Source organism: Callospermophilus lateralis, chromosome 15 (assembly GCF_048772815.1).
Source record: "Callospermophilus lateralis isolate mCalLat2 chromosome 15, mCalLat2.hap1, whole genome shotgun sequence".
NCBI lineage: Eukaryota > Metazoa > Chordata > Mammalia > Rodentia > Sciuridae > Callospermophilus > Callospermophilus lateralis.
The window spans coordinates 69983935-70010884 of record NC_135319.1 but is presented as its reverse complement, the minus strand read 5'-3'; the positions used below and the strand labels follow the sequence as shown (position 1 = coordinate 70010884).

At 52.3% G+C, this 26950-nt stretch overlaps 2 protein-coding genes across 4 annotated transcripts in view; one reads left to right on the top strand and one right to left on the bottom strand.

The window, feature by feature from the left end:
• Positions 1 to 11443, top strand: part of Sh3pxd2a (SH3 and PX domains 2A) — a 215985-nt gene extending 204542 nt beyond the window's left edge. For all 3 annotated transcript variants that reach the window (XM_076835002.2, XM_076835000.2, XM_076835001.1), the window contains one exon: positions 1993 to 11443. In XM_076835002.2, the coding sequence (XP_076691117.1) occupies positions 1993 to 3957 (1965 nt within the window). In that variant the 3' untranslated portion in view covers positions 3958 to 11443. The remainder of the gene's footprint in view (positions 1 to 1992) is intronic.
• Positions 11444 to 12475: 1032 nt separating this feature from the next.
• Positions 12476 to 26950, bottom strand: part of Neurl1 (neuralized E3 ubiquitin protein ligase 1) — a 33626-nt gene continuing 19151 nt past the window's right edge. Inside the window, exons 4-6 of the mRNA XM_076834329.1 lie at positions 18564 to 19253; positions 15345 to 15491; positions 12476 to 14749 (exon numbers count right to left, since the gene is read on the bottom strand). Of these exons, the coding sequence (XP_076690444.1) occupies positions 14511 to 14749; positions 15345 to 15491; positions 18564 to 19253 (1076 nt within the window). The 3' untranslated portion in view covers positions 12476 to 14510. The remainder of the gene's footprint in view (positions 14750 to 15344; positions 15492 to 18563; positions 19254 to 26950) is intronic.

The following is a 26950-nucleotide window of genomic DNA, read 5'->3' as shown; positions in this document are numbered from 1 at the left end:
TGTGTGCCTCCACTTGTGCGCACTCATGGTGCCAGAGCGTGAGAGAGAGCTGAGAATGGGTGCCTCAAAACAAAGGGCTGCTATGAGCACACAAGCTCCGAGGACAGGGGTTAAATAAGACCCAACTCATTTTGTTTTTATGGTGGTAGGGCTTCTCAGAGCCTAGGATAGGGTGGCACCCAGTCTATCGTAGTGGTATTGCTGGGCCTGCTGTTTGTCCCCACAGCCTTTCTCTCCCAGGAGCACTGCAGGGGCCTGCACCCCACAGAACCCACATCAGAAGTGCTGTTGTTGGGCGACTGTGGTCCAGGCCGGTACAGTAACCACATACTGAAGCCCCAGTGTGGCCACATCTGCACCACAGGACCTCTGGCCTTTGATGCAGTCACTTCTTTCCCCCCAGGTTTTGAGTAATTGTCTCTAAAAAGGGGTACAAGACCCTGATATGCACCCCCACCACCACTGGCCTCCTAGCATTAAACAATTCTACACACACACACACACACACACACACACACACACACACACCTGGGAAACCTTACAAGACTCCAGTGGATGGCTGCAGCCATGGACAGTATCAAACCCAATATATACCAATTTTTCCTGTATAGTCACAGTCGTGATAAAGTTGAACATATAAATTAGGCAGAGTAAGAGATCAACAATACCAACTAATAAAACACGACAATTAAATATACCATAATGAAAGTTACTTAAAACTTACGAATTGCATATTTCTGGAATTTTCCAGTTAATGGACCACAGGTAATGGCAACCTTGGAACACAAACCTTGGCTAAGGGAAAACAACTGTACTTCATGTGTTATTGGTGCTGAGCATGGTATTCCAGGGGACAGAGAAGACTGTGACTGGTTCGTTTCTCTGGAGTAGCTTTGTATGGCCATGCAGTTAAATCCGAGAGACACATGTGAAGCTGTCAGATTCACTGGGCTTCCTCTGCCGGCTGCAGAGCCGACACCCCAGCATGAATGTTGTCAACCACGTGTCTGGAACTTGGAACTATTTTCAAGAGAAATCATTCTCTCTAGTTCTAGGGTTTCCAGAAAAGCCTACAAACTTAGAATGTAGGTTTGGTGGGGCTGCAGAGGCATGGTCTCCAAAGAGCTCAATTTGTCGTTCTCCACTCTCCCTCTCTTCTTTCCTTCCCCCCACTCCATGGTGCCAGTGTTTTCATGCTCCCCAGCCCCAGAAGTCTTCCTTGGGACCTTTCCCTCCACAAGTGTCCCACGATCCCAACTTATATTCCCTTTACATTCCCCAGTTCAAATGAACCCCAGCACAACCAGCAGCTCATTCCTGGTCATTAGCCCATCTTAGAAGTCAAGGAGGCAGCTCCTTGAACTAGTTTATAATAACATGGAAATGATTGAATAAAAGCCCCTCACCCTTTCTACAGGAAGGCATTCAACCCAAAGAAATCTCAGGTCATGGAATTTCAGTAGGATTCTACAGTGAAATGACAGTAGTCAGGGGACACTGGGGAGATGTTTTGCCAAGAGGCTCTGGCTTAGGCCTATATGTCCCATTTCAATTCATCTATGACTTCCCTGAGACACCCTTTCGAGGGCTCCCAGGGAGGACCTAGGAATATTGAGGGTGGGAGGAGGGCTGTGTAGTGGAATGGTGGTGATTCTTTGTACATCTGGTTCCTTGGCAAGTTGGGCTTTGTAGGGACTGGGAACAGTGTGATAGTTTAGGGGAAGTGGAGGAGGTTTCTGTAGAGGAGGCCAGCTCAATACAGACTTGGAAGGTTAGGGGACAGTAGAAACCCCTCAACCAGGAGATGTTAGAGGCATGGTCTAAATTCTGATCTGTCATTTACTGCAGTGGGTCTTGGGCCTCTTTCTCAAGGGCTCAGTTTCCCATCTGCAAAGCAGAGGTGATGGAGCCCAGTGTGAGGCCCCTCACCTGGGACACCACAAGGTTCCAGAGACCCTCTCAGCTCACTGGCCTGCCACCTCTTCCTCCCAGGTCATCGACAAGAACTCAGGCGGCTGGTGGTACGTGCAGATCGGTGAGAAGGAGGGCTGGGCCCCCGCGTCCTACATCGATAAGCGCAAGAAGCCCAACCTGAGCCGCCGCACAAGCACATTGACACGGCCCAAGGTCCCGCCACCAGCACCCCCCAGCAAGCCCAAGGAGACCGAGGAGGGTCCTGTGGGTGCCAACGAGAGCCAGGATTCCCCACTGAAGCTCAAGTATGAGGAGCCCGAGTATGACATCCCCGCCTTTGGCTTTGACTCTGAGCCAGAGCTGAATGAGGAGCCCACAGAGGACAGAGGCTCAGGAGACCGGAAGCCTGCCCAGCCCCGTAGACCCTCACCTGCCTCCTCCCTGCAGCGGGCCCGCTTCAAGGTGGGCGAGTCTTCAGAAGACGTGGCCCTGGAAGAGGAGACCATCTATGAGAATGAGGGCTTCCGGCCATATGCAGAGGACACCCTGTCGACCAGAGGCTCCTCTGGGGACAGTGACTCCCCAGGTGGCTCCTCACTGTCCCTTGCCAGGAAAAACTCGCCCAAGTCGGGCTCCCCAAAGTCATCATCTCTCCTAAAGCTCAAGGCAGAGAAGAACGCCCAGGCAGAACTGGGGAAGAACCACTCCTCGGCCTCCTTTTCCTCGTCCATCACCATCAACACCACCTGCTCCTCCTCTTCCTCCTCTTCCTCCTCCCTGTCAAAGAACAGTGGTGACCTGAAGCCCCGCTCTGCCTCGGACGCAGGCATCCGTGGCACTCCCAAGGTCGGGGCCAAGAAGGACACTGATATGAGGGCTGGGCTCACCTCCTGTGCCCGGGCCAAGCCATCTGTCCGGCCTAAGCCCTTCCTGAACCGGGCAGAGTCACAGAGTCAAGAGAAGATGGACATCAGCACTTTACGACGCCAACTGAGACCCACAGGCCAGCTCCGGGGGGGCCTCAAGGGTTCAAGGAGTGAGGATTCAGAGCTGCCCCCACACACAGCCTCCGAGGGGCCCAGTGAGGGGGCCAGGAGAGGGTCAGCCGACATCATCACCCTCCCAGCCACTGCTCTCCCATGTACCCCCAAGAAGGAGTGGGAAGGGCCAGCCACGTCCTACGTGACATGTAGCGCCTACCAGAAGGTCCAGGACTCGGAGATCAGTTTCCCTGCCGGCGTGGAGGTGCAGGTGCTGGAGAAGCAGGAGAGTGGCTGGTGGTATGTGAGGTTTGGGGAGTTGGAGGGCTGGGCCCCTTCCCACTACTTGGTGCCCGATGAGAACGAGCAGCCCAACACCCCTGGCAAAGAGCAGGATGTGCTAAAGAGCAGGCAGAATGAGGGCAAGTCAGACAGCCTGGAGAAGATCGAGAGGCGGGTGCAGGCGCTCAACACTGTCAACCAGAGCAAGAGGGCCACACCGCCTATCCCCTCCAAGCCCCCGGGAGGCTGTGGCAAGACATCAGGGGCTGTGGCGGTGACAATGAGAAACGGTGTGCGGCAGGTAGCAGTCAGGCCCCAGTCGGTGTTTGTGTCCCCACCACCCAAAGACAACAACCTGTCCTGCGCCCTGCGGAGGAACGAGTCACTCACAGCCACCGACAGCCTGCGAGGCGTCCGCAGGAACTCCTCCTTCAGCACAGCACGCCCAGCGGCCGCGGAGGCCAAGGGTCGCCTGGCAGAGCGGGCCGCCAGCCAGGGCTCCGACTCACCCCTGCTGCCCACACAGCGCAATGGCATCCCTGTGTCCCCTGTGCGCCCCAAGCCCATTGAGAGGTCCCAGTTCATCCACAATAACCTCAAAGATGTGTACGTCTCTATTGCAGACTATGAGGGGGATGAGGAGACCGCGGGCTTCCAGGAGGGGGTGTCCATGGAGGTACTGGAGAGGAACCCCAATGGCTGGTGGTACTGCCAGATCCTGGATGACGTGAAGCCCTTCAAAGGCTGGGTGCCCTCCAACTACCTGGAGAAAAAGAACTAACCGAGGTTGTGCAGTCACCCCAGCCTCTGTGCCACTGTACCTGCCACTGAATGAGCAGTGACATGCAGACCAAAGGGGAAGGACAAAATGGGAGGGGTGGGGGAAGAACAGCATTAAACCCTGCAGATGTGGGAGCTGAAAGATGGCCCGCCTCCCAGCTGTTGCCTGGAAGGGAGGATACATTGAATAGGGAGGGAATGACCTGGAACCCAGAGATGAGAAAGCTGGGACCTACGTGTGCACCTTGGTGACTTCATCGATAGACTACATGTCATTTGGGACAGGCCATGTGGGAAACCCCAATTGTGCCTTTGCTGCAAATCTGGAAAAGATGTGGTCATAGGGGGCCCTCCAGCATCCTGCCCGTTGGGCTGTTTTGGTGGCTACCATGTTGCCACCAGAGGTAGCCCTTGTATTGTCCTTATCCGTGTTTGTGGATTGTGCTGTTCCCAGGGATTGCCACCACCCACCATGGCTGGGTGCATATGAAGACCCCAGAGGCCCTGGGACTTGGAGTTGTCTCCTGAGCTCACGTCTCTCCCGGGGCCAGGCCACTATCAGTGTGTGGGAGTTAAAGAAAACACAGTTCCCAGGTGCCAGCAAGAACTACCTTCTTAGCTGTCATTGCCCTGGCCTTGAGAAGAGAGTCCGCCCTCCTTGGGGTACCCCATGGAGGACACAATGCTGGAGTTTAGAGAGGGTAGGGGAAGCCGTCAGGCTCTCCGTCGTCAGCACAGACTACTTGGGGTATTTTTGGGCTAGCAGTTCCTTTGCATGTTTCGGGAGAGGTTTGTTGACTTGGGGTTTATATGTCAGGCCTTTGGTTTGGGTCTTATTTTAGGGGTTGTTTGGGCACCCTGGGGGGTCAGCCTCACTTGGGAACAGAAGGGGTGGAGGGTGGGCTTTTCTGTTGTACTCTGTGGAGGGGTGTTTTGTTCTGTATTTGGCTTCCCATTCTCCCCTCCATAAGCCACGTCGTTTCGTTTGGTTTCCACTGTGTGGACTTTGCCTGCGCAGCACTTGCCGGAGGGATTTGGAGCTGGGTAAGCCCAGATCTCAGTCTTGGCAAAACAGAGAAACTGTCCTTCTGGTTCCTGCCCAACCTTGGTGGGGCAAAAACCCTCCCCGGGAGGGAGGAAGGTGTTGTTAGGAGCCAGACCTTTGGAGAGAAGGCAGCACCCAGGCTGCTGGGTGGCTGCCATTCTGTGTATGTTCTCCCACCGGGGCAGGGCCGAAAGCCTTACAGAGACTGTGGAGAAGCAGCCGTGGCCCCCACCCTGGGTGGAGGGGACCCCAGCTGGGCCTCCTGGGTCAGACTGGAGCAGACACCACCAGCCACTCCTCTGGCCTACTGGCAATGCCACAGTTGCTCGCGAAGAAGGAGGACCCTGTGCCTGGAGCCAGTCTGGTCTTCCCCGGGGGCAGTGCCCCAGTGAAGAGAGAAGCAAGAGAGTGACATTTCCTGCAGGTCTTCTGTCAACTTTGGGTTGTTTTTCCGTTGTTGATATCTCAGAGGGACTCTCCAGAAAGAAGCCCAGCCAGCTTCTCCAAGGACTCACCCTTTGTTGGGAGTGGATTTCCGCACGTGCCTTTGATTTCAGACAGACCAGGCTTCACGGCCACCGAATGAGCTGCCAGAATCATCAGACTAAGGGCTGTTGTTTCCTACAGAGGAGGGAATCCCTGCCCTCACCTGCTCCCCCGAGCAGGCCTTCACCCTCTCCCCGCACCCTCCAGGATCCCCGAGCCCTCGCCCCTCGCCACACACTGATCCTGGCAGCTGTAGCAAACTGCTCAAGTTCTTTGTCAGAGGGCCGTGGTGAGATTGTTTTGTTTCCTTTTGTTTTGTTCGTGAGTTTGCTTAAAATCAAAATTAGATATTTTCTTCTGCTGGACAGTATTAAATAGAGCAGGATGTTGAGTTAATCTGCTAGATTGCAGTACTAATGGTAGTGGATTAGTGTCTTCATATTAATATTATTTTTACTTATTTGAACAATAATGATAAAGAAGTGGTTCATTATTTTTTAATTAATGCACTTTAAGGTGGAATGGAAAGAAACCCAGAGAGCAAAGTGCATTACTTAAAGATGCAGTATATACTTTTCTCATTTTTAAACAGCACATATTTATTAAAAGAAAAAAAAGTAATTTATGATTATTTAAAATAAAATTTAAAAGTAGAGTTTCTGTCGGGTTAAAGGACCTTCCACATAGCTGCCTTCCTGGGGAGGGCCCGTGGCCTCGCTCCACAGATGTCCGCTCTGAGCCAGTTGAATCACTAGCACACCGCCGGCCAGGCCCCGAGGGAGCACAGCACATGGTGGCTGCCAAGTACAGAGCATCTCAGTTGGACTGGACCAACCACAGTGCTCCCCAGAGCCTGCCTCCCCTGCCCCACGTGTGCATCTGCCCCGTCAGGTTCTCTACCACCCACCAGTCCCCCAGCCCCTCAAGGACCCCCTCTCCTTGATTCCCAGTGCCCTGAAGCCAGAGAGTCATTAAAAAGCAGGGCTGGAAGGGACCCTGGAGGTCGCTCCATCCCATCCCTTCCTGTTACTGCAGCCCAAGGACAGGAAGTGACTTTCTCAAAATCACACAGCTAGTTAATGGCAGACTCCCCACTGCATTAATCCTGTGTCCTTCCCGCCCCCATTATAGCTTATTCTGTGGTCGTCATGTTTACATTGTGACATCCAGCCCCAAGGATGGCTGGGAGTTGCTCAGGCATCCAGGAAAAGTGGGAAATGCTGCCACCTGGTGACGTCACGTAGATTTGGGCAGTGAGCAGGGATCGCCACGCCCTCGTCTAGACCCCACTCCTGACCCCTCCCCTTCAGCCCCTGCCTCCCAGCACAGCAGAAGCCCTGCAACCCAAAGGATATTAATACTTGAAGTAAGAAGGGTGCATGCCAGTCCTTCTCAGATATGGCCAGGGGGTGCCAAGCCTTGTGCCCCTGGACTCCTAGCCCTACCCTGAGCAAGAGGGCCTTTCCCTAGAGCTACTGAGCTGCTTTGTGACATTGGAGGAAACTGCCAGCAGCAGCGGAGGAGGGAGGAGGCCTGGGGTTCTGACCCACCAGGAGGAAAACCAGATCGGACTAAAAGGAAAGAAAAATGAAATCTCAGCAGTGTCCAAACCTAGTTTTCCATTAGTTGCAATTGAAAATGTGAAATGACATTGTATTGCTGTATACTGCAACTTTAACCATAATGAGCCCTTCTGCGGTCATTATTGAGGTTTATATAATGCCCGAAGTTGCATCCTTTGGTGCTTTGTTTTTTCTATTCACTTTAAAGACCTTTTTCTTTTATTACAAGGGAAAAAAAAAATACGTCTTCATCTCTCTCCCACCTTGTCCTTCTTTGTCTCGGCAGGCCTGGCGTGTTGCCTGGCTCCTCTGTGCTCAAGAGGAAGCTGGAAAGGGGCACCCCTGAGCAGCAGGTGTGCGGTCTGCCTTGGGGTTCCCCTCCACCCAGCGGGCTTTGTTTGCCAGGCTTCAGCCTGTCCAACCCCCGTCTGGCTCCAAAGATTTCTCTCTTCCTCTCTTCTCCATCTTGACGAAGGCATTATATAGAATCATTGTAATCACTTTCAGATGTTAGAGCAGCATATTTTACTGGCATTTGTATCCATCGCTTTCCTCAGCAAGGCATGTTACTACTTTCATCATCTTAAGGAAAAAAGACAAGGGAATTGCGATCAAATGTTATTTTCATATTACTAGTACTTGCAGAGTAGGCGTAGAACTATTTAAGTTTAGATTTTGGTTTGGTAGTTTTGTTTTTAAGGGGAAAAAATGAAATAGCCCCTACTTTTCCTGTTTTTGTATTTAACTAATATATTATTTCTTTAAGGTTACTCACTTCCCCTACCCCTTTCAAATACTTTGCATTCTCAATTGAAATGAAAACAATCTGAGAGACAGGAAAAGTGCAATATTACCAAGAGGGATGCCAGGGCTTATTGGCATGGTGGAGAAAGACCCCATGGTCCAGTCTGCAGAAAGTTGGAGGGGGACTGCTGGGAGGAATCGGAACTGTGGAACTGATAGGTGGGCTTTGGGGTTTGATGTTTTAGCCCTCTCCCTCTCCTGCTTCCCTGGCAAGTTGGTAGGGGTCCCCACCAGAGGGCAACCCCTGTTACTATTGGGTATCATCCACCCAGAAGAAAGGGATTCAGGGAAGAGGCGTGGGGGCTCTTGACCTCCTGAGCCCAGTCTCCAGAGCAGAGTGAGAACACCCAGGAACTGTTCCTTGTTTTCATTTCCATTGTTTTGCAGCCAGCTGCTCAGAGAGACCTGTCCTAAAAATGCCTCCCAGCAGCCCTCTACCCCATTCCCCCTGCCCCTAGTCTCCTGATGTTTGGGCTGTGATCCTTTTGATGTATGTCTGAATCTTTCTAAAACTATGAAACCTCAGTTCAGTTTATGGGCAGGAAACCTAGATGTAACCAAACCCATCTGGAGGGTGTGGGCACCGAGGCCTACCCCAGGGAGATGGAATTCCCGCAGACCTGCAGCAGGGCCCGGCACTGAGCCCAGCTGCCCATTCATCTCAGCGACTTCAGCCTGAGCAGCAAGCCCTGCCTGTGCACCACACCCAGACAGTCTGTAGGAGTTCTCAGAGAAGACTCAGAGGGGTCTACTTAGGTCTCTGCAGACAGATGCCCCCACAACAGGCACCAAGCCAGATGCCTCCTTTCTTGGTGCTGATAGAGAAAGTGGCAGGCTGGGAAGTCTCCTGGGGTCCAGACCAGGAGCTCTGCCCCTCAGGGCAGCAGGCATGCCCTTGCTGGTTTGTCCCCTCCACCTCCAGTACTGTACGTTTGCTGCTCCAACCCCATATTTGGTGAATTTCTGTACAGACATGGATCTCGGTGCCCAGAGTAGGACTCAAGCCCCTGTGTGAGTCTCCCTTGGAGTGACACATCCACATAGCCAATCATCTTTGAGAATCTTGATGCAGAGCTCTCTAAAAAGAGAACTGTCCACATCGCTAAAAAATTACGATTCCCTCACTTTTTTGAGGGTTGTGAGTGTGTGCGTGTGAGTGTTGGTAATTTCCCGCTTGAACTAATAACATGGGGTTAGAGGAAAAAAAAAAAAAAAAAAAAAACACCGGGCAAGCTGTCTCCACTGAACAAGTCCTTAGCATTGGGCAGGTCCCAAGGGACTCGCAGCTTCTGGCATCAAGTCTGTGTGTCATTCATACACACAATTTTTGGCTGGAGAGTGCAATGTGTCTTTTTTTTTTGTAATAATATTATTATTTAGTTGGAAACTTCACACTGGCGTTATCAGGTCTAGCAGAAGCAGCCTAGGCCATGTCCCAGGCTCCAAACGAAGATGTGGAAAAGAGATACCACTGGGTGTGGAAGTGTTGAGGTGGTTCCATTAGGTCATCGGCCTGCAGAGAGTCACCTTACGGCTCCCACCTCTCACTCTATGAGTCATCAGTCTGAGATTCCCTGATACAAGCACTGCTGACCCTTGGTTCTCATTTCTGAGGGCAGGCAGAGTGGGTGGGGTGAGAACTGATTGTCTGTGCACAGCAAGACCTGCGCATGCGGACCCCGGCTAATATTTCAGGAAAGTAGCATGGAGGGCTCCCCTGGACCTGACCGAGCTGTTTGGCTAAATCTCTTCACTGAGGCAGTGTCATATTTCTCTGTGGTTCCCAAGCTCCATGATCAGAGCCGGTGAGGGGACAGGGTCAGTAACTTACAGCCTTAGGGGAAATAGCCCCAGGTTTTAACTTCTCTCCAGCTTTGTCCTACGTGCCTGGAATCCCCAGGCCACAAGGCACAGGATGGTGCTTATAGACTGGGTCAAGGGTTTTACCTTCCAAGACCTTGATCCCAACCTACCTGTAAGGCCAGGATTAGCATGCAGTCCTCCTTCCCCTGTTCCATCTAAATCTCATGTTTGCACTTGACAATCAGCACCCTCTCCCTTCCCAGTCCTAAAACTGAGTGGCCTTTGAGAGTGGGGTCCCCTGTGCTGGAGGCCCCTGCCTTGCTCCCAGGTCCACCCTGGCCAGTGGGCTGGGCCTCAAGAGGTGTGTGTGAGAGAGAAAAGTGATTCAGAGCAAAAGGGTTGATTGAGCACGTTGAAGCCAGTGAGAGGCACGTTGGCAAGAGTGTGTGCACGTTTGGGGTGGCTGGGGCTTCCCGTTCCTTCACTGGGAAGGAAGCTTCCAAAAGAGGATATCTTCCAGACAGAAGAAGGTGTAGGAGGGCTGAAAGAGGGCTCGGAGGTTTGTTTTTGTCTTTATTTATTAGAAATGAGGAAGAGGTTGATGATGAGTGTTTCAGGAAGAAGAGAGAAAGCAGGTAGACAGGAAGCTTCATGATTCAACACGCAAGGGTCCAGTCAGAGCTGGAGGTGGGACAGTCTGCGAACCTAGCCATAGAAGAAGCTGGCCAAAGGAAACTACCATTCACTGGGTCACAAGCTGGGTCTCAGGGAATGGTTACTGATCTACTTTGTGGGGAAGGGGTGCTGCAAGCTGTTTCCAGGAGAGTTATGTTCATTTCCCATGTTCCCATCTGAGTCTGTCCACTACCCTTTGCCTATTCCAGAGCCAGTCTCAAACTTTACAAATGAGAACAGTGACCATGAAAGGCTATGCAATAGGGATCTGCCATCCCCAACCTGGACTCCACCTGGGAGTATCTGTTGATACCAGTTGTTCCAAAGGCACTCTGTTGGTCACTGGGGGTGGTTCCATTTGCAGAGTTTGCCTCCCTGGTATGAAGTAGACCAGGTGAGATACTCACCCATGGATATGTGCTCTTCCATTTTTTAGTGGCTTCTAACTAGGGCACACTGTTCTTAGAGTTTATTCCATTCTTGCATTTACAGCTGTTCTCTGTAGTAGGTTTTCTTTAAATCCAGGATGCTAGATGGGGAATGGGTATCCCTGCCAGGTATTGACAGGTCTACAGGAAGGTGACTTCTCAGCATGACAGAGTGGCCATCCCTGAACCATGGTCTGAAGTGAAATGGTGGGTGTCACTGGGCTCCAGAATTGCAAGGAACTCCTAGTGGTATCCACTCACCCCACCCAGCCCTTAGTGGGCTTAGTGGGAGAAGCCCTTCCTCTGGGTTTTTCCCTCTTCCGCCTCAGCAGAGAAGCTGGAGAGAAGGGCAGTAAGTGCAGTGCCGTCAGGGTGAGTGCAGATCATCCCAGGATCAATGGTGGTGCTAAACTATCTCCATGTTTCTGATATTTTTAATAGTGAAGTTTTTTTTTTTTATCTCATCACAAAAATGCAGTGTCCTTGGGGAAGGGACTCAGCCCCTTGGCCTGCCACTTTCCAGGTGTCCTTTATCACTTTGACGGGACTCTTCGGTCTGCAGAGATGCTGTCTTGGCATGCTTCTAGACTGTAAGATTTGGGTTGTTTTGTTTTGTATTTTGTTTATGTTTACATGCATCTTGTATTTCCCTGAAAACTAAATAAAGTTTTTTGGCCTTTTTAACTGTACATAATCACCTAATTCTCCCTCACTCAGCTGGATAGCAGAGGTCCCTCTATCCCCAACTCAGCACAGACTCCAGAATCCCAGGCCTCTGAGAGGACTCAGGAGAGGGATGCATGTCCCTACTATGAGAATCAGACAAACTTCTCCAGCCCCATCCATGCCTCGGGGATGGCCAAGCTTGGGTCCTCAGCTTGAACCCCTGAACCCACCTATCTGTGCTAAACTGCAGTAAGCAGAGCAGCATGGTCCTGGGTTCAAGACCAGGCTGAGCCTGGGAGGCCAGGATACAGGGTGGGTAGGCAGATATCCCATGTGCCTCTGAGGCCTGGCCCTGCCAAATAAGTGCAATTCCAAGGTGGTGTGCCCACACCTTGGGGTCAGTTTGGCTGTCTTCCTACTGCCCCTAGCTCTTCCAGCTACTCAGATGTGCTTAGCATATCTAGAAAGTTCCTCCAGGGGTCCCTGTCCAGTGACTTTCCTTTTTTCCCCAGCTGTACCACCAGTGTGGTATAGGCCTCTGCACCCATCAATAAGAAAATAGTTGAGCTTCAGCCACTGGAGAGGCCTGAGCTTAGGGAGGACACAGCCAGCCCTGCTCACCTGGAAGGAGGACCTGTCATTCCCTCACTTTCCCCTAGGTGGTGCCACCACCCCACAGGCTCCTATCCAGGTTGGGCCTGCTCAGCCTTGAGAAGCCCAGCATCCTCCTGGGCTCCCACTGCATGGACCACACCCTGCTCCCACAGACCCAGGATTCTGAGGCCACCAGGAGAACCAGGGCTTCTCCCTTCCAACTTACAGGGCTCACCAGGTACCATGGCCCCTGCTGAACAAGCCACAGGTACTGTTTCGTCCACAACTCCTGGGAGCCTTGCCTGATTGTCTCAGCCACCTTGGGGCCTCAGAGGCCCACTGTTTTCTCCCAGGGCCACACTTTGGGTAACCCCACCCACACATGTGTATGCCCACATACACACGGACCCTCCCTCTCAGTCTCCACAGCACAGCAGAGCCCTCGGGCTGGTAGAAATCACCTTTATTCACAATCACAGCGACCCCACAGGGGAGTTCACAAAGGTGTGAGGCAGCGGCTACCCCTGCTCTAACAGTGGATGATGGCTTCTCCCCAGCCCCCAGGGGGGCAGCCCCTGCATGCACTTGGACCTTTCATCTCTGGGACCTGTGCCTGTCTGACTGATGAGGCCACCTGCTGGCCCCAGCCCACTCCTGCCGCAGGTCTGAGAGGCAGGATCCGGGAAGGCAAGACCCAGAAGTGGTCCAGGGACTTCCCCAAGGTGACTGTAAGTCCAGTGCAGGTGCCTGTCTGGCCAAGAGTCCTGTCCCATGCTTCCATCACACCACCTCTTGGCAATACCCCACAGAGAACTCCCAAACTCCCAGAAAGTCTGCCCCCCACAAACAGCCACCTCACACAGGAAGCTGAGGCTCAGGGCAGCCGCCTGGCCAGGGCTAGAGCCCCAGGCTCTGCCGGTCAAGGGAGAGGCTGTCTCTGAGGGTACACTAGAGTCACCTGATGACAGGAGGCTAGGAAGCAGGGGGGCTAGGCCAAGACTGCACTGGCCCAGCCCAGAACAGGTGGGCAGGGCTGAGGTGACCACAACCTCAGAACAGGTAGGGCGGGAGCCAGGACCTTGCTCCAGGGTGAAGAGCCTTTCCCAGAGCAGGTTCCCTGCCCTCCTATGACAAGGGTCCCTGGGTCCTTCATTGGCCCATGATGGGCTCCCTGCCTGCGCCCTCTTGGAGCATTTGATGTCCTTGTGGAAAGGGGACTCCTGGGCCATTTGCGATTCCAGAGCCAACCATGATAACCCAGCTTCTGCTCGGGAAGGAAGGGCACTTCATGGTGCTGGGTGACCTACCAGCCCCAGGGCACTGTGGAGGTTCAGTGTGCCTCTCTACAAGATGGACACAGTTTGCCAGGAAGTGGCCCAATTTGGCCCTTTTAGATGGAGTTCCAACTTAGGCTGGCGGTGAGCTTCCCAGATGGGGCCTGGGGAAGATCTGAGCGACGATAACCACTACTGTCCCCTCGCCAGCACCCATATACAGGACGGCATTTCTAGGGGCCCAGGAGATGGGAACTCACCCACAAACCAATAAAACCCACCAACCAAATAAATAAATAAATTAAAATAAGGGAAAAGGCTGGTCATAGTTAGGGACCCCCCACCTTCACCAGGAGCCATGGCCCTTCCTTGGCACAGTACAGCCTCTGAGGTCGTCCTGGGCCCAGGCCAGCACTAAGATGTGGGAGGACAGGAGGGGGTGGGGGTAGCTTAAGACCTGTGCTTAGAGACCTTCACCAAAGACATACCTGTCCCCACCCCATACCAAAGGGCACTCCTGTGCAAGGGCAAGGGCGAGATGATTGGGACAGAACCATGGCTAGGAAAGAGTCCTTTCAGCCCAGCAGGGCCAGGGATCCAGAACCTAGAGCCCTCCACAGCCTGGGGTAAGAGGAGTTAACTGGCCTTCTTGTCCCCTGCTGCCAATCCCAATAGGCAGGGAAGAGGGGAAAGAGAAGGTGGGTCCAGATCAGAGTGAGCAACTCAGGAGCCGCCCATTGTGGGCTGCTGTTGAGCAGGTTGTGCACTACTCAAGAGTCACTGGCTAAAGGAGAAAATGGAGGCTAAAATCCAGTCCCTACTCCACTGACCAAGCCACATGCCCTGGCTTAGGGCAGCATCTGTCCATTAGAAGATCCACACTTTTTAATTCTCACCAAGGTGCCACACGGGCTACAGGGACCTCCTAGAATCTGCCCCAGATTGGGAAGGTGTAGGACAGGCTGACCTCCGTTTAGCCCCTCGTCATGCAGGGAAGAACTGATGCAAAGAAGGGAAAGACTGGGGAGCGTGGCCTTCTCCCCTCTCTGCCCAGTGATGTGCTTCTGCCCCTGCCTTCCTGCCTCGGAGCTGCTCCGTGCCCAAGCCTTCAGGAGACTCTGGTTCCTGCGTCTAATGGAGGAGGATGAGGAAGAGAAGCAGCCCTGGGCTTGGCCCTCAGCAGCAGCCAGCTGATGTCCACAGAGGGGCCCTCGGGGCTAGGCGCTGCGGTAGGTCTTGATGATGTCCTTGATGGGGCGGCGGCAGATGGGGCAGCAGGCGTGCAGGGCCTTCTTGAGGCGCAGGCCGCAGGCATAGCAGAGGCACATGTGACCGCACGTGTAGATGACCGTGTCCACTGCGTGCTCATAGCAAATCGTGCACTCATCACTCCACTGGCCCACGCCCGGGGTCACTGGAGACTCAGGCAGGCTCACCGGTGAGTTGGGGGCTGTCCCTGGACACAAAGGGCACCGGTCAGGAGCAGATGTGGCTGGGTCCCCTGATTTCACAGGCTCTCCACTCTTGCAGTCCCCAACAGCAGCACACACACAGCCATGCACGCATTCAATTACTCACACGGCCTCTACCCAGTATGCCTGGCACAGGGTTCACGGGAAGGGGGCCCCTGGCCTCTTGCACCCCAATCCATTTAAGGAGACCTGCCTGTTCACCCCAACAACGCAACTTCCTGCACAAGGGATGACACTGAACGCAGGGCAGCCCCACTTCTGAACCACTCAGCCCCCAGATCAGGGGCCAAGGAAGCCATGAGCAGCAGAGAGGGAAAGAAGGCGGCATGGTGAAGGGAAGGGGCCCCAAAATCTAAGGCAGATCCCTCCTGACTACACTTTGGCATTCCCTGTGTGCTTTAAAAAAAATTTTTTTTGGAAAAAACTGCCCACTGGGGACAGGAAAGAGACACCCCGGAAGTCACCACCCAACAAGTCCAGCTGCTCTTCACTCCCAGCCTGACAGCAGCAGCTGCACCCCTGCCTCAGCAGAAGCCGTCAGGGGTGACAGTCTGACACAGCACATGGGACTCTACTTACCACCCGCAGAGCTGCCCTGAGGGCCAGAGCTGCACGCGCTGAGCAGGGGATCAGACAGGCGGCTGCCCAGGGCACTGGGTGAGGTCGGTGTGGAGGCTGGGGAGCAGGGGAGCGATGGGATGCCCCTGTCGGCCAGGATGGTGGAGCCTGCAGTGAGGGCGGCAGGGAGGGGGGCTGCACTCACCACCTGGCCTGAAGCAAGAAGGCTGGGGCCTGCCCCAGCGTGGGCTCCCAGGTCTCCATGGAGTCCCACCTCAGCCCAAGGTCTCCAGTCCAGACAATGAAGTCCCACCTTCCCTGCCCCTTGCCGCACCTCCTGTTTAGAGCCCTGCCCTCTTCCCACCATCCCCAGATGCCACCTCTTCGGCACTGATGCACCCAACACCTCACCTCCTCCCATGTGTCCTAGTCTTGCATTCTCCCCCCTTATCTCCCCTTGTCCTCTTCCTATCCCCTTCTTCCCCTCCTTTCCTCCCTCCTTCCTTCAACTAATCCTCTCCAAGGGCCTACAGGGACCAGGCATTGTCTACACGAGCTGCAGACAGAGCCCTTGTCCTTAAAGAGCCAACTGCCCACACAGCCTAGTGGAGCTGCCCTCAAATCCCCTTTTCTCTGGACAGCCTCAACTCCCCCAAACCACACTGGTCCATCCAGCCATAACTAACCCCACACCCACTACAGATACAGACTGAACCACTACAGGCCAGGGATATTATCCATTCTTTGCCAGGAATCCAGCTCTATTTCTCCAGTTCAACCTCAAGCTTTCTTAGAACAAGAACCATCATCCACCTGTGACTCTCCCAAAACCCTAACAGATCCCCGCACACAGGTGCTCAAGGGGGCTTTTTATTATTAGCTCTAACTCAATAGTGTTATTATTCCTAAGCAAATTCAATAAATGTCCAGAGCGCTTCTCTTACTGTGTTGATATCTTTTTAAGTCCATTGTCATGTCCCATCAGAAACGCACACCTATTTACTTTCCTTGTCTTATCACACTGGCTAGCATTTCTGGAACAATGTTTCTAAGGCATCTCTACTTATATTCCTATTATTATTTTTTTATACCAGGGATTGAACGCAGGGGGTGCTTAACCACAGGTTCTGAGTTGCTTAGGGCTTTGCTAAGTTGCTGAGGCTGGCTTTGAACTTGTGATCCTCCTCCCTCAGCCTCCCAAGCCACTGGGATTACAGACAGGCACCACCACGCCTGGCTATGTTCCTATGTTTAATGAGAATATTTCTAATGTTCTAACGATAAGTATGAAATTGGCTGCAGGTCTGGCGGTGTTCATGAGTGAAGAAAAAAGTCTTCCATTCTTAGTTTACAGAGGCCTTCCACAAAGCCAAACTTTCCTCTGTAAGACCAACAGTGATCCTTCCTACATGGCCACGGATTTAGTTTGCCTTTGGAGTCAAATGAGTGTCTCATACCACCAATTTGCTGGATGAGATGTCCAATTCTCCAAACAGCTTGGAGCACTCTGTTTAACAGACGGTGAATTCTGGATGGTTACTCTTCTACATCCACCTCGGCTCACTTATCATTGGCACAGGAAAGTCCTCATTTTATTTTATTTTTTTTTTAATTCCCCTTTGCTCCAGTCTCGTAAGCCTCTTTGGGCAGCACAGCCTTACTGGAAAGCTACTTATCTATTATTAGATGGTGCTGACGCAAGAGAGTACCTTGCCCTTATGTAATTTTATTTCTCTGAGAAGCAGTGTCTCCTGGTGAGTGCAGCTCAGTATCTCTTCACCTCAGCTTGAAGGTTTTTTCTCCCCTATCCATTTCTTTTTATTCCATCCTGAATTCCCACCCTAGCCTGATTCATCTTCCTTCTGTTTGGTTTCTTTTCATCTAATCTTTCATTCCTTCCTGATTTATATCTTCCCTCAGCTCTAACTTCTTGGCACCCTAGCCTCGTTTCTTTTCATTCATTATTTATTTATTTTTCATTTCATCTTTATTTGCTCTTTCCAGAGTTGGGAGGCCCACTGACTTTATCTGATTGCACAGGCTCTCCACTCTTGCAATCACCAACAGCAGCACACACACAACCATGCACGCATTTGGTCACTCACACGGCCTCGACCCAGTATGCCAAGCTCAGAGCAGCTCGGACTCACACATTTACACACACAATTCAAACTATCAAGCCTGCTGGGGCTGTGAGCCCCAGAGGGCTCCAAACTTGGCAAAGCATACTTGCTTTGTGGAGGGGAGGCAGGGTTGGAGATCAGGGCTGGGGATGTAGCTCAGGGGTAAAGTGCTTGCCTAGCATGTGCCAGGCTGGAGTTCCATCCCCGGCACTGAACAAAAAAAAAAAAAAAAGAAAGAAAGAAAGAAAGCAGATGCCAGGAACCTCTCCAAGATCTACAGAATAGCAATCTCTGGAGGAGGGATCCAAGAATCTTCCCAAGGCTCTCCAGGTGAGGCTAATGAAACAGCGCAGTGTAATGGAAAGCTGGTTAGCAGACCAGAACTGCTCCCTCTGGGGTAACAGAGGTCCAAGGAAATGCTTTGTGGAGAAAAAGGAAAAAATTTCTGATCAAATTAGTTTGGAAAAACTGTACACTGTGACCATCATCAACTTAAGATTCTCACCATGTATTAAAGGCTCTGAGAAGTCCTGCAAGAAACCCTCATCCCACTCCCCTTTTTAACTCCATGTTTCCCAAACTTTTTAACCACAAGGACCCCTTTTCAAAGAGTACCTATTAACACCTTATAGAACTATCTGGGAAACATGGCTTACACAAGTTCACATTCTGCAGTCCATTCAAACTGTGTCCCTCCCCCCAGAAAAGGCAAACCTAAAACTCTGCAACCCCATTTTCCCCAAGGCCACCTGCTCAGGTGTTCCTCTAACCCCTCAACCCAGGCACCACCCTACTGAGACACCTGGCTACTGACATACCAACCTTTCATTTAGACCCATGACCATCCTTAAAGGCAGGGATCTTTATTCCCAATGTAGGGAAAAGGAGCCTCAAAAAGGTATTTGACGGTGAGAACCACTTTTCCCCATTTTTAAGCAGCCCCTGGGGCTTGCACGTCTGGGCTGTTTATGTGTCTGAAGGAATGCGGGTTGATCTGACGAACTCAGAGGAACCTTGGGTATCTGGGATTCCCTAGTAGGACCACAGTGAACCAGGGACACTCCTAACCCTGGCCATATCGCCCCCACTCCAAGGAGGACCGCGCCCCAGCACTCACCGAGGATGCGGACCTGCGTGATGGCCCCATGCAGGCCAAAGAGCATCCAGAGAGGCTGCGAGGCGTCCACGCACAGCTGCATGCCAGCGGCCACACCATTGTGGCTGAGGTGCAGCTCTCCGTCGGCATTCACCACCAGCCCCAGGATGTCGCCGCTGTGCAGTGGCCCTGGCACGCGGCATACGGCCCAGAACTCCTTGCGGTCCACGAGGGCCTCGGGGCTGAAGGGCAAGTCGGCTGGCCGCAGTGTGCTAGGGTCGCACGTGGTGACACCAACGGAGAGCGCGCCGGGCCGCGCGCCGCCCGAGCGCGTGACCTTGATGAAGATGGTCTCGGCCACGCGCACCGGCCGGCAGGTGAAGACAAGCGCGCGCTCGTCGCGCCCGTGCTCCAGGCGCGCCACCGTCTGCTCGTCCAGAATGCGGACGTGAGCGCCGGCGCGCAGCGGGTGGAAGCGCAGGTCGCCGTCGAGCTGCGCCGGGAGCGCGCGGCTGTGCTGCGAGTTGAGCGAGTTCTGCGGGATCGGGCAACCAGCGGCCGGCGTGCCATCGTCGCCGTCGCCGCCCGGCACGTTGAGGTCACACAGGCTCACCGAGAGGCGCGCCTCGTCGGTCTCGCGCCGCAGCGACGGCCGCCGCAGGGCGGTGAAGGAGCGCGGCCGCAGGCAATCAGGCAGCACCAGCTCGCTGTCTGCAGCGGAGAGAGCGGGAGACCGGGCGACCGTCACCCCAGACCCGGGCGGCCCGCGGGGGAGACCCCCCCCCCCGCTCCCTTATTCTTGCTGAGTTTCAAGTCTGCACCACTGAAACACTTACTGAATGCTTAATGGGATGGAAAATGCTTATGACATAAATTAGTGAGCAAAATCAGGGAGCAAGGTTGCACAGGAATCTGCCTAGCCAAAGAAGGAGGCTGGAAGGGAAGACACCAACGTCAGGACCATGTGGTTGCTTCTAAATGCTTAAAATTGCCAGTTGCGCTCTTGGCAATGTGTGTATTTTCCTTATTGCCTACAGTCAGCGGGTAGGACCCTTTTCCTAAATGTATCCCTTCTGTATCCCAGCATCTAGAGCTGAGTGCAGCACTTAGTAGGCAAACATAAATATTTGTCTTACTGAATGCACTCATGACATTCTAACACACTAGGGGGCCAGAGGGACCCCCTCCCCAACTCCTTTGCGGAAATTGAATCATCTAATCCTAACACTTGTCTTTTGAGATTACCATTGCCACATAAGGACACCAAGGCCTAAGAAAAAGTTAAGTCCATTCATCCAAGAAAGCCTTTTGAGAATGATTTGACTGAGTCAAACCCTTTCTCTTTAATCAGACAAGTCATACAAATTATTTTACAGAAATACAGTTCAGCAGAAAGAAAAATAACCATCTGCTGGCCCTCCACCCAGAGAAAAGCACTTTAAACATCTGGATCATGATCTCCCAGCCTTTTTTAAAAAAAAAAAAATATTGAGGAGCGGGCACAGTCATGCCTGTAATTCCCTCAGCTTGGGAGGCTGAGGCAGGAGGATCGAGAGTTCAAAACCAACCTCAGTAAAAGCACTAAACAATTCAGTGAGACCCTGTCTCTAAATAAAATACAAAATAGGGCTGGGGATGTGGCTCAGTGATTGAGTGCCCCTGAGTTCAATCCCTAGTACAAACAATTTTTTAAAAAATTTTTTTCGTTACTGTCTTAATGCAAAAATTGAGTTATGCTATATAAACACTAGCAGTTTTCGACCTTTTCTGGTTAGCAAATCACTTTGAAAATGTGACCATAACTTTGACCGATCTCCCCAGAAAAATACACACATTTTCACTAAATTCTATGGATAACTTTAGGACACCTGTGAATATCCTAAAGGCTAAGAACCCTGCACTATGAATTTTCTTTTTCAAGCTGTAAATGTTTCCGACACTATAGTCTTTTCTTTTTCTTTTTTACCCCAATACTAGGGACCAAGCCCAGGGGTGTTTTACCACTGGGCTACATGCTCATCCCTTTTTATTTTGAGACAGAATCTTGCTCAATTGCCCAGGCTTAACTCAAACCCATGATCCTCCTGCCTCAGCCTCACAAGTTGCTGGGGTCACAGGCATGCACCACCAGTGCCCAGATCCAATGCCATATTCTTTTCATGGCTTTTAATAGCCTGCTTTATGGAGTCATAAACTTATAAGGAAAGTAATCACCATGTGCCATGAATCCATTTCACTTTAAAGCAGCCCATGGAGGGGGGGCCACTTTACAGATAAAGCTCAGGGATGTTGTATGACAGCCACCAAGGGGTTGATCCAAGATTAAAGCCAGCTCTGCCCAACTTCCACTCCACACCATACTGGTTACTTCCTAGGCCTCCTGACTGAACTCTGAGTTGATGTCCCCAAATTTGGTTGGTGCCACTGGAAGCCACACCATGGATCAATGCCTCTCTGTGCTTTCTCTTCAAGAACTGGATGAGGGCAGCTGTGTGCTCTGCCATGACAGGGAAGCTTGGGGGACTGATGTGATAGGGACAGCAGAGACCAGAGTTCAGCTCCTGCTGAGCACAGAGCCAGTCTCCAAAGCCTCCGTGGTTTTGTTCTCCTGCCTCCATGGCCCTTTCAGGAGCCATGTTATCTGGGGCCTGTGAGGTTGGGGTGCTGCTCCCACCCCCAGGTCTCCTGCCACTCTGCAGAGGCCTCCTGGGGCCTGGCTGGTTAGGGTTTCCCAGCATCGTGTTGGCGAGAAGGAGGGAGCCAACTGGAAAACACGATTATTCCGGGGAATTGACTCTGTGACAGCAATGGCACAGAGGCTGGGGGCTGCGTGGAGAGTGGAGGGCCTGCACAGGAGGGGAGGCCTGGGGGACAGAGGCGGGAAGCAGGGAAGGCTTGTGGCTGACCTGTTCTTGGGAACAGTCCCTGCCCCCTGGCCTCCCAGGGGTTCCAGGAACTGGCCCTTGGGGACTCCAGAGAAATGGAGAAGGGGAAGGGAGGGAGCAGTAGGGAGAAGGGGAATCTAGTCTCTCGAGATGCCCAGCCAGAGCCTTCAGGAACTAAGCTGTCCCCTGGGCCCAAATGCATGTGGACCCCTGCACTACCCAGCCTATCCCCCAAGAGCAAGCTCGGAAGACCCTAGTGTGGCTTCTTGTGACACCAGCCAAATTTGGGGACATTGCCTCTGCAGAAGGGGTTAAATAAACAAGACAGGCCTTGTATTCTGACAGGGCTGGGCATGAGCTATCCTGGTCTCTCTGTCCCCTCAGGAGTCCTCTACTTGAAATCACCTACTACCAGATTTCCTCACCCACACAGGCAACCTGTTCCCACCTGAGCTAATCTGCCTTTAAGAACGTGTTTCCTTCTCTTAAACAAAATCTACCTCTTGGTATCTAATCCAGTACCTCCAGGCCTGACAGACACCTCTCCTCAGGGAATACACAGACTGCCCACACACCTTCCACCTCTGTTCATTAGACAATGAACAGACTCAGTATTCCATATGCACATGGACCATTTCGAGGGATAGTCTGGCCATCACCTCCGATGATACATCTAATAATGCAACCTTAGAGTACTTTGGGCTTTCTCAGTAATCAAAATCCATATGCTGGTAGGCAGAATAGGGACACAGTAAAGTGCAGTGAGTTTGAAATCATCATCCTGGGTTCAAATCCTGACTGCGACTGCCTTAGGACATTGCCACATGACCATGGAAAAGCAGCTTAAATTCATGGGGCCTCTTTTCTTGAGCAGTCATATCTGAGTCTACTGATTCACACAAAGTCTGTTACTCTCACCCCGCCCTTAGAAAGGACGATGTGAAGATGAAATGGAATAAGGTCCTTGGGCACCAGTAGAAAACCTAGATTGGGCACGTAAGAGTCACTAGGTCAATACGAGCCATTGTTACTATTGTTTACATGCCAAGTGGTTCAGAAGCCAACGCACGGGCTCCGGGGTGTTCCAGGCCTGGGTTTAAATGCCCAATCTAGCACTTGGCTGGTAGCTTGGAGTGAGCAACTTTCCCACAGCCCCCAGGGCTCACTGGAGAGCAGGAGTGCAGCTGCCTCAATTGTGACATTTGCAGGATCAGGATTCAGTGGAGTCCCTGACACCCACAAGGTCCCTGACAACTTCAGATATTTGGGTGGGTTTGTTAGCCAAGGTCAGAACCACCTGTACTCAGACCATCAACTTTTTGAACCCTAATGTAGGATTTTACATCCATCCTGATGGGCACTGGGAAAATATTCATTTGAATGAAATCACTGACTAAAGGCCCAGAGGAAGCGCACATGTGGAGACCGGAGGGGAAAGAAGAGAAGGAAGGAAGGAAGGAAGGAGAAGCATCAAGGGATGGAGGGGATAGGAAAGTGACCCGTCTGGCCTTGCTCGAAATACTGCTGAAGCTGGAAGCCAGGTCCTGGGAGCTGTTGGGAAACTGCTAAACACAGCACCAGTCCCCAGGGTCAGTGCCCAGCCAAATATGTCTTCTCCCCTTCCCCTCCACCCCGTGGGCCAGGAGCAGCTGCAGGCAGCCAGCAAACTCCAAAATAACCATCCCACCAGTGGGCCCAGCTGTGTGAGTCCCTGAAATAGATGAAACTTGAGCTGGAAGAGTACCCTCCTGAAGAGGGACAGCAAAGGTCCAGCTGAATGAGATGACATCGAGATGAGCATCAGGGCTGGGTCTGGCCCCAAGCCACTAGAAGACACCCCTGGGCCCGACCTGACCTCTGGACTGCCCACTGGGATACAGCTGAGATAAACCAGGGGCAACCTGGAACCGGAAGCAATAGGGTGGCCCCACGTTTACCCTGGCTGCCCCCAGGCAGGTGTTTGTGATGGAGTCAGGAACAAACAAGGCTATAAGAGAGCTGCTCAGCTGCCCAGCAGCATGTCCCCTTTTTCAGGAAAAAACTCGTCAGCCAGCCACCCGCTCCTGCCTACTCTGGTGCCTAGTGAAGCCAGAGCAGAACTAACCAGGCCTGGCCAGGCTGGGGAGGCCAGGGCCGGGCACCCCGCTTGCTGACCTCCTGGGTGCCCAGCCCTGCACAGGGAGCACAGGAGAGGTATAAATCAGGACCTGGATTCTAGGGGGCTATCAGACAGTGGAGGGTCAAGGCTTCGAGGTGTGAAGTTATTTTTAATACAATTCAGTTACTTAGCATCTCCCATTAGAAGGAGCTTAGAGGAACTGAGGAGCTAAGGCATGAAGAGATCTGTTTATCCCTGCCAAGTTCTAACTCAACCTTTGCTATGATGCCCCTGGGAATAGGAAGCTCATCACCTTTCAAGGCTCCCTGTGCCCTACCCTCAATGACTGTTAGAAAATCTCTCCTTGTATGGATCCAGGGGTCCTAGTCCACCCATGGGGCTCCCTCTGATCTCCCCTTTCTTTGGATAAATACCCCCTTTGGAATAAAGATCTCCAACTGAGGACCAAGTCCTTGTCCCCTGTTTCAGCGGAGGTCGGGGAAAGGGTTTGGAAGAAGCAGGATTCCACCTGGACTGGAGGGACAGGGTTTGGATTCATCTAGAATGAGAGACTTGTAGGGCGGAAGACTGTTGGCAAATGGAGAACAATCAGAGAGGCCAGGTGAGGAGGGCCTTGGGACCAGCTCTAGCCCAGAGAATCACCCAGCTCTGTTGCACTGGGCCAGCAGTGCAGGGTAACCAGGGCAGGGCCTTGGCACTGGCACAGGGGCCTCCTTTGAAGCAGGGCCCACCATCAGGCCTGAGTCTTGTTTGTTTGGATTCTCACATCCGGAGCACTGGATAATCTTTAACCACGGGTCAGCCTACAGCCGCTTGGCCGCCTGGCCAATATCTGCCAGCCCCTGTTTGGAAGGCGCTGCCAGGCCATTTACTGTCTCCATAAACATCCTCCTGCTGGTCTGCATCTGGCACGGGTAGGGGAAGGAGCCCAGGAGGGCGGGTGTGTGGCTTGGACGGACGAGGGGTTTCTCCACTCCTCTTCTGGGCAGTACCCTGAGACCCACACCCGCCTCCACCCTCTCCCTTTAAACTCAACCACGGGAAAGCAAGGAGAAACAAACAAGCTTCCCGAGGTTCATCGAGGGAAGGGTGGAATGTTCCGGAATCACTCATAGTCACAGACTCTTAGATTTATAGAATCTTCATGCCAGAGCATCTTATAGATTCTCAGAATCATTTGGTCTAGTGGTTCTCAAATTTTCTTCTTTCTTTTTTTTCAAGAAGGGAATCTTTTTTGTCCAAAGGAACCAAAGGCTCCAATTGAAGTCTAGGAGGTGGGTGCAGAGCCCTGCCTCACCCTCCCTCTGTGCCCCAGAGATGCCTCTGTGCCACCCAGTGTTCCAAGAAACCCAGCTGGAGAACCAGAGATCTTATTCCAAGAGACAATTTAGACCACACAGTTTTCCTCCTGGCTGGAGGACTGGCTCAGGAGTCTGTCTCTCTTTGGTGGAGGGGGGTGAGGAGGTTAGATTAGATATTCCTTTTTAAACCAAAGACAAGAATGCTTCCCACTTTGTAAATACTTCTGAATCTATGACATCTGTGAGTTAAGTGGGGCGTGTATAATTATGCCCAAATATTCCACAGAAGGCTGAGGCACAGGGAAGCACAGAACTGCCCGCAGCCAGTGAGCGGCCACGTCAAATCTGGATTCAGTCTCTCTCTTGCTTCTGAAACGAGGGCTTTGTCCCCAATACTGCGAGGCCCAGCTCTTCCCTATGAGCACGTCCCTCAGCCCCCCAGATCTCTCCAAGGTCACCAGAACTACATCTTGGGCCAGAGATACTAGGTAGAAATATGAAATTGCCGTTTCAGTAGGTGAGAAGCAGGCCGAGATGGTCACAAAAGGCTCCATTGTGCCTGTGTATCTGGACAAGGGCCACACTGCACCCACACCAGGGGCCAGATAAAGCCCTCGGGAACCTTCAGGGAATACAAGGCAGGCAGATGCACCCTTGTCACCAAATAAGGCATTCTGGGACCCCACCTCCTTATGCCAGCACTGCTGGGCCCTGATTGCCTCTCTGTGCCCAACATGTGCAGCTGGTCCTTCCTGACTTGAGTTCTCACACACCTTGTTCTGGAAGACACAGGAGGGCCCCGGACTTAATAAGGAGCTCAGATGGACTCACATCTGGAGGTGTTAGGAGGGAAAGCAGCCCAGGCAACTGGGTTCAAATTCATCTCCACCAACTATTGGTTGCATGATCTCAGGCAAGTTATCAGGTCTCTCTGTTTCCTTGACTACAAAATGGGTACAATAATAATTTTTTTTTTGCAGGGGGGGGGGGATCGTGTACCAGGGATTGAAGTCAGGGGCACTCAACCACTGAGCCACATCCCCAGCTTTATTTTGTATTTTATTTAGAGACAGGGTCTCACTGAGTTGCTTAGCGCCTGGCTTTTGCTGAGGTTTGCTTTGAATTCACAATCCTCCTGCCTCAGCCTCTCAAGCCGTTGGGATTACAGGTGTGCACCACCATGCCTGGCAATAATAACTTTCTTTATAAAGAGAGGGAAGGACAATACACAGTGCAAAACTGCTTAGGTCACTTAGACCTCCACATGCTCTGGATGGTCAAGAAGAGGAAGGATCATTTGGAACAGGGGAGGTCAGAGAAGGCTTCCTTGAAGGAGGGGAAGATTTGGTATGGGGCCTTGATACAATTAGCAGAATTTGGGGTGAGCAGAAGAGAAGGGTCTGGAAGAGTCTCTGAAACAGAAGAAACAGCGGTATTTTTGTTTTTCCAGTGCTGGGATAGAACCCAGGGCTTCAAACATACTAGGCAAGCCCTCTACCACTCTACCACTCTGCTATGTCCCCAGCCCTTTTTGTCCCCAGCCCTTTTAATTTTATTTTGAGACAAGGTCTCACTGAGTTGCTGAGGCTAGCTTTGAACTTGCAATCCTCCTGCCTTAGCCTCCCAAGTTGCTGGAATTACAGGCATGTACCACCATGCCTAGTTGAGATTAATATTATTTTTAATGGGAAAAAAAGGGAAATTTTCAAAGGAGAAGAAACAGTGATGGACATATCAGCATCCTAGCTGTCCACCATTATAGCACAGGCACCTTAAACTAATATTTGTCTAGTGGCCCCTGGCAGCCAAGGCTGAGGGTAAATATTGGTTTAGCCTGAGAAGCAGAAGCCCCAGATGGCAGAGGGCATTGCTCACACTCTCAGTGCCACCAAGCTGAGACACACTCTGGGTAGAGCCTGACCTTGTTTTATCTCCAGGATTGGGGAAGGGGGGTCTTGTTGCAGGACAGCAGGGCTGGCTCGCTCCCTACCCCCCAGAAGCAGCCCCGTAGCAGTCTCCGTACATCAAGAGTCTCCCGACATCGCCCTCCTCAGTGGCAGGTGGGGGTCCCTCACCAAGACCTGGGAATGAAGCGGAATGCCA